The sequence below is a fragment of the Nematolebias whitei genome, chromosome 10 (genome assembly GCF_014905685.2).
Source record: "Nematolebias whitei isolate Nwh7 chromosome 10, NemWhi1, whole genome shotgun sequence".
Lineage (NCBI taxonomy): Eukaryota > Metazoa > Chordata > Actinopteri > Cyprinodontiformes > Rivulidae > Nematolebias > Nematolebias whitei.
The window spans coordinates 9,879,521-9,885,121 of NC_056507.1; the positions used below are offsets into that span (position 1 = coordinate 9,879,521).

The 5,601-nt window shown below is 45.8% G+C and overlaps 1 protein-coding gene across 1 annotated transcript in view; it reads left to right on the forward strand.

The window, feature by feature from the left end:
* nup160 (nucleoporin 160) overlaps positions 1–4,103 on the forward strand; it is a 14,309-nt gene extending 10,206 nt beyond the window's left edge. Inside the window, exons 20-32 of the mRNA XM_037683334.1 lie at positions 75–170; positions 242–336; positions 894–990; positions 1,301–1,406; positions 1,491–1,651; positions 1,741–1,801; positions 1,889–2,005; positions 2,391–2,514; positions 3,028–3,126; positions 3,223–3,364; positions 3,590–3,715; positions 3,792–3,887; positions 3,967–4,103. Of these exons, the coding sequence (XP_037539262.1) occupies positions 75–170; positions 242–336; positions 894–990; positions 1,301–1,406; positions 1,491–1,651; positions 1,741–1,801; positions 1,889–2,005; positions 2,391–2,514; positions 3,028–3,126; positions 3,223–3,364; positions 3,590–3,715; positions 3,792–3,887; positions 3,967–4,059 (1,413 nt within the window). The 3' untranslated portion in view covers positions 4,060–4,103. The remainder of the gene's footprint in view (positions 1–74; positions 171–241; positions 337–893; positions 991–1,300; positions 1,407–1,490; positions 1,652–1,740; positions 1,802–1,888; positions 2,006–2,390; positions 2,515–3,027; positions 3,127–3,222; positions 3,365–3,589; positions 3,716–3,791; positions 3,888–3,966) is intronic.
* Positions 4,104–5,601: the final 1,498 nt, after the last annotated feature.

The window sequence follows — 5,601 nt, forward strand, 5'->3', positions numbered from 1 at the left end:
GTCACTACCAGATGTTACAGAGCTGCTGCTTACCTGTGTGATGTCACACACCTGTGATGACTCTTTATGTGCAGGTGTTGCGGTTGCTGGAGGATGTCGGTCTACCTGAACTCGTTATCCAGCTTGCCTCTCTGGCCATCACTGAGACAGTTGGCGACGCCCACAGTCAGGTAAGGGTGTGTGTCCTGTTGTTGTGGCAACAGATAAACATGTAAACATATTCGCTTTTGTGCGTCTGCAGGCGGCTCTTTGGACCCGGATCTTTAAACATCATCTGGACCTGGGACACAACAGCGAGGCCTATGAAGCTCTGACCCAGAACCCTGACAGCAGCATGTATGTTCTCACACACACATACATGTGCACATTAGGGGAACAGGTTACCATGGTGATTTAGCCACAGTTGATTTAAACTAACCCACCATCATTATGCTGCCACCGCCATGCTTTACTGTTAGAATGGTTTTCTGTCTGGTCTTTAATAGTGTGGTTTCTTGCGCAGTAATCAAATATTCACTTTGTCCTCCACAGTTTTGAGTGTTTTTTTATTTTTATGTGTTGAGCTCAAACTGAGCATTCTCATTTGTGCTTTATTGAACAGCAGGAAAGTATTCTGTACAGTTCTCCTTTAGCTCTGTGCAGGCAGCTGATTGTTTTCAGACTGCAGACCTGCAGCGTGTTCAGCCAGAAACCAACATCCCGCAGAACAGAGCTTGAAATGTGACTACTGGGCCAGGATTAAAGGTTCTGGTTGGACCACGTGTTTTCAGTCTGAACACTAACAGATTCAGAAAGAACTGAAGACGATTCAAACGTTTCATAAAATGTTAATCTGAGAAAAGGCTTTTCCATCTTGTTCCCACCGCCGACCTGGATGTTTGGTTCTGTTCCAGGCAGCTGGATTGTCTCCGTCAGCTGGTCGTGGTTCTGTGTGAACGCTCTCAGCTGCAGGATTTAGTCCAGTTTCCCTACGTGAACCTGCACGATGAGGTGAGACCTGACCTCTGACGCCAATGTACCTCTGCATCTCTGCAGATTAGATCTTTAGTGTTTGTAGCTGTTTTCAGTATCAGGCTTTATTATCAGTTTTTATTTTTATAAAATGTTGTAGTTCTGAAGCCTCTGAGTAAAACCTGCTGCTCATTAATATCTCCTTAATTTACTCTTGAGTTTTATATATTTTTATCAGATATAACGTTTGTGTCTGAATACGGTAGTTCAGATTTTCTTTCATTGATCTGAAGTGTTTAAGCTTTTACGACGGGTCGTTCTAATGAAAGTGTGGTCATGTGACCCTTAGGTGGTCAGCATCATCGAGTCTCGCGCTCGCGGTCTGGACCTCCTGACGCACAACTATTATGAGCTGCTGTACGCCTTCCACATCTCCCGGCACAACTACCGGAAAGGTGAGACTGCAGACACACAAACTTGTTATGTATCAACATTTGTGATGCTGCTCACTGTGTGTGTTTGTGTGTGCGCGCACTCAGCGGGGACCATCATGTTCGAGTTCGGGATGCGCCTCGGTCGGGAGGTTCGGACTCTGCTCGGCCTCCAAAAGCAGGTGAACTGTTACCTGGCTGCCCTCAACTGTCTGCGCCTCATCAGACCCGAGTACGCCTGGATCGTCCAGCCGGTAGCTGGGAGCACGGTACACACACACACACACACACACAGTGACACACAAACACAGTGACACACACAGCGTGGGTTTTGTGATTAACTGTGTTTTTGCTGCAGTACGAGCGTCCGGGAGCGTCGCCGAAGAGAAACGCTGACGGAGAGTTTCCTCCTGAACCAGGTGAATGAGTCTCACTGTGGTCTCTGCTGTTGTTGTGAGTCTGTTGTGAGTCTTTGGACTGACCTGGGCTCGGTTGTGTGTCTGCAGCTGCAGGTAGACGTCAGGTGGACATCCTGGAACTGACCGACCTGGAGGAGGAGTACTTCCTGTCCCAAGCCCGCCTCACACTCGCTCGGCACCACCTGCCGTCTGCAGCCATTGCAGGTGTGTGTGTGTGCACTTGCTCGTGCACTCCTCATCCAGATGTGTTTGATTTTATGTGTAGCAGCTGTTGTCTGTTTTCTACTTGTGAAGTGAAACTGTCCAATCAGCAATCAGTCCTGAGTCACATGACTGCAGCCGTCAGTTTTTTGTTTCCCAGCTGCATCATCCACCGTGGAGGTTCTGAAACTGACAGAACCCGAGGGGGTTTAGAGTCAGACGGATGTAGTTCCCTCAGAGTTCTTCTGGATCCGGTCTGGAACCAGACGGGTCATCCTGTACATCTTCACCCACTCTGTGTGTCACCGGACTGATGACATCTCAGACCCTTAAATATTGTTACTCCTCTTTTTGTTTTTCTGTCTTTGATCGGTGTCTCCGTCTTTAGGCAGCGCGTCAGCACCAGAACTTGTTCTGCTTCTGGCCCAAACGGGACTCTTTGACACGGCGCTGTCCCTGAGTCGAACCTTCAAACTGGATCTGAGTCCAATCTTCGAAGCTTTGACCTTCAAGTGAGTTCAGTAGGATGCTCACAGCTCTCCTTATCTCCCATTCTTCCTGCATCATCTGCTCATTTCCTATTTATGCTTCCCTAAATCATTTCCTTATTTTCAGGCATAACTTCCTTAAACCCATTATTTATGTCCTTTCCTCCTTTCTTACATCCTCTCCTTTTTTCCTGTCTTTATTACCTCTGCTTGTTTCCTTTCCTCACATCCTTGCGTCCTCTTGTCTCTTGTCCTCACTTCTTAAGCCCTTTGCTCATACACTATCCTTACTTTGTTGTCCTCAGTTCATCTCCTTTCCTTGTTTCCTTATGTCTCCTATCCTTGCTCTCTTGTGTCCTCAACTTGTTTCCTGTCCTCGTTTCCTTTGTTTTTCATCCCCTTCTGTTTACCTTTTGCCTTGTTGGCTTTATTTCTTGTTTGTTTGTTGGTTGGTTTGTTTTCATTTCTCGTTTACCCACTTGTTGGTTTATCACTTGTTCATTTGTTTATCTTTGTGTGTGTGTTTGTTTACTTCAGATGCATCCAGCTGCAGTTTGGGGGGGAGGAGTCTCAGAACGAAGCTTGGAGCTGGTTGGCTGCTAACCAGTTGGCAGTCATAAACACCAAAGAGACCAGGTGTGATGGGTTTGTCAACGATCATGTTGATTGATCAGCTGATAGCCAATCAGAATGCAGTTGTGACCCCACCCTTTGTTCTTCTTCTGTGCTCAGTGCCACTGATGAGGCGTGGCGCCTGCTGGCCTCTTACCTGGACAGTTATCCTTCCACCAACGGGCAGCATCATCGCCACGTCATCCACAAGCTGCTGTCACACGGAGTCCCACTGCCTGATTGGCTGGTTCAGTCCTACAAGGTGAGAGGGGGCGGGGCTTGTTTTTAAGGGATAATTCAGATCTTTTGAAGTGTGGTTCTATTGAAAGAAATTAAAAATGTTTCTTGGGTGGGCGGAGCTAAAGCTTAAAGTGTTTGAGCTTCAATAAACAAACATCTTGTGACGTTTAAAACACACAAATAAAACAAACAATGGTCACCATAGCAACCAGACATCCCACAAATAACAGTTTTTATGTATTTTCAGCGTCTGGATGCTCCGTCTTTGCTGCGCCTCCTCCTGAACTTTGACCTCCTGGAGGTGGCGGCCGAGTTCGTGTTGGAGTACGTGGATGCAGTCCTCGGGCGAGGACACCAATACTTTGGAATTGAGGTACAAATACTCAGAGTGCTACAGTAGTACAGCATGAATGTGTGTTGTTGATTTTGTTCGTTTGTCGCTACTTCAGAAGCCGCTGTCGACCACGTCTCCGCCCACCTGGCTGCCGTACACCGCCATCGATCAGCTCCTGCACGCTCTGAGCAAGACGCAAACACACAGCGGCGTGAGTCACTTCCTGTTTACGTCAGTTTTGTTTACCTGTGTGCGCATGTGAGTCTCACTTTGAAACATTTTTGTTTCAGCTTCACACCAAGCTTCAGGACAAACTAGACGAGTATCACAGCGTCGTGCGTCAGATGACCGAACGGCGGCTCACTCAGACGAGTCGCTGCTGAGATCAGCTGATCAATAACCTGATTTATTACTTCCTGTTTTTCCACCTGTAAATGTGTTGAATTAAAGAGTTTTTCTATACATCTAAGTCTCGTTACTAATAGATTGTTACGTTGGACTACAACAGATAAACCTGGACCACGTTGCCTCTGTCACTTTCAGTATTTGTGACTGAGGTGACACAGTGGAGCAGCGGTTAGAGCTGTTGGCCCACATCAAGAACTTTGCAGATTTGCCTATCGACTGGGACTTTTCTGTGTGGGGTTTACATGGTCTTGTGCACATGTGGATTTTCTCTGGGTATAGCTCAGAAAATGAGCCAACGAGTCTGTAGCCCCGCCTCCCCTCAGCATCTCTGACCATAACCTCTGGTTTTAAAGGGATAATCTGGTCATTTTGGAAGTGATGTGCTAATACTTATCAATACTTTATTGGTCAGACCACAGAGAAATGGAAAAGGAGGATGTCTTTGTCCAGGCTAAGCTTACAGCTAGCTAATGAAGGATATTTGTATGCTTGTATAACAATTATTTAAAATAAAAAAACATACTGGTGCGAAACCTGTAGGAGTGAAGATAAAGAGTTGACTGCAAAACTAAAAAAAGCCTTTGTTAGTCTTGTCCGGAGGAAGACATCTGTCTTTCAGGACTCCATTCTGTTCGGTGTTATCAGTATTTATTTCGGTGTGTACAGTTCTGTTTATTTCGATGGTGTTGATTCATGACAAGTCTCGGTTAAAAAAAAAAAACGTTCTCAAATCATCGCTGGTGAAAATTCAGTTTCCTGAACAGCACATATGTGACGGTGGTAAGAAACCTCCAACAGATCCAAGCTCAGGACAAACGGCCATCTGTCTCGATGGCTGGGGTTCAAGATCTGAAGGATGCAGACAATGGCTGCTCCAGGTGTAGTTTCTATGGTCCAGGTGTAGTTTCTATGGTCCAGGTGTAGTTTCTATAGAAATAATTACAAACACCTGAAATGGGAGTGCGAGTGAAAACATCAGCATGTGTGTGGTCAGACTCCAGCAGTCTGAGTGTAAAGCAGCAGAACTAAGGAATGCATGAAGAAACCCAAACCAACCCCAACTATAGGATTTATCAACCAGGAAAAAACAGCGTTAAGACGGGCAGAGAGTCAGCCTCACGGACAAAATGGAGGTTGGTTCCACAAGAACGGAGCCTGAGAAGTGAAAACTATAGACGTGAGTGTGTGTGTGTGTGTCAGTGTCTAGTTGTGTATTAGTGTGTAGATGTCTCAGTGTGTAGTTGTGTATTAGTGGTTGCATGTCTCAATGTGAACCAGTATTTGTGTCTCAGTGTGTAGTTGTGTATTAGTGGTTGCATGTCTCAATGTGTACCAGTATTTGTGTGTCTCAGTGTGTAGTTGTGTATCAGTGTGTAGTTGTGTATTGTGTGTAGTTGCATGGCTGTGTGTAGTTGTCTCAGTCAGTATGTAGTTGTTGTGTGTTTCAGTGTGTAGTTGTGCATTAGTGTGTAGTTACATGTCTCAGTGTGTAGTTGTGTATTAGTGTGTAGTTACAT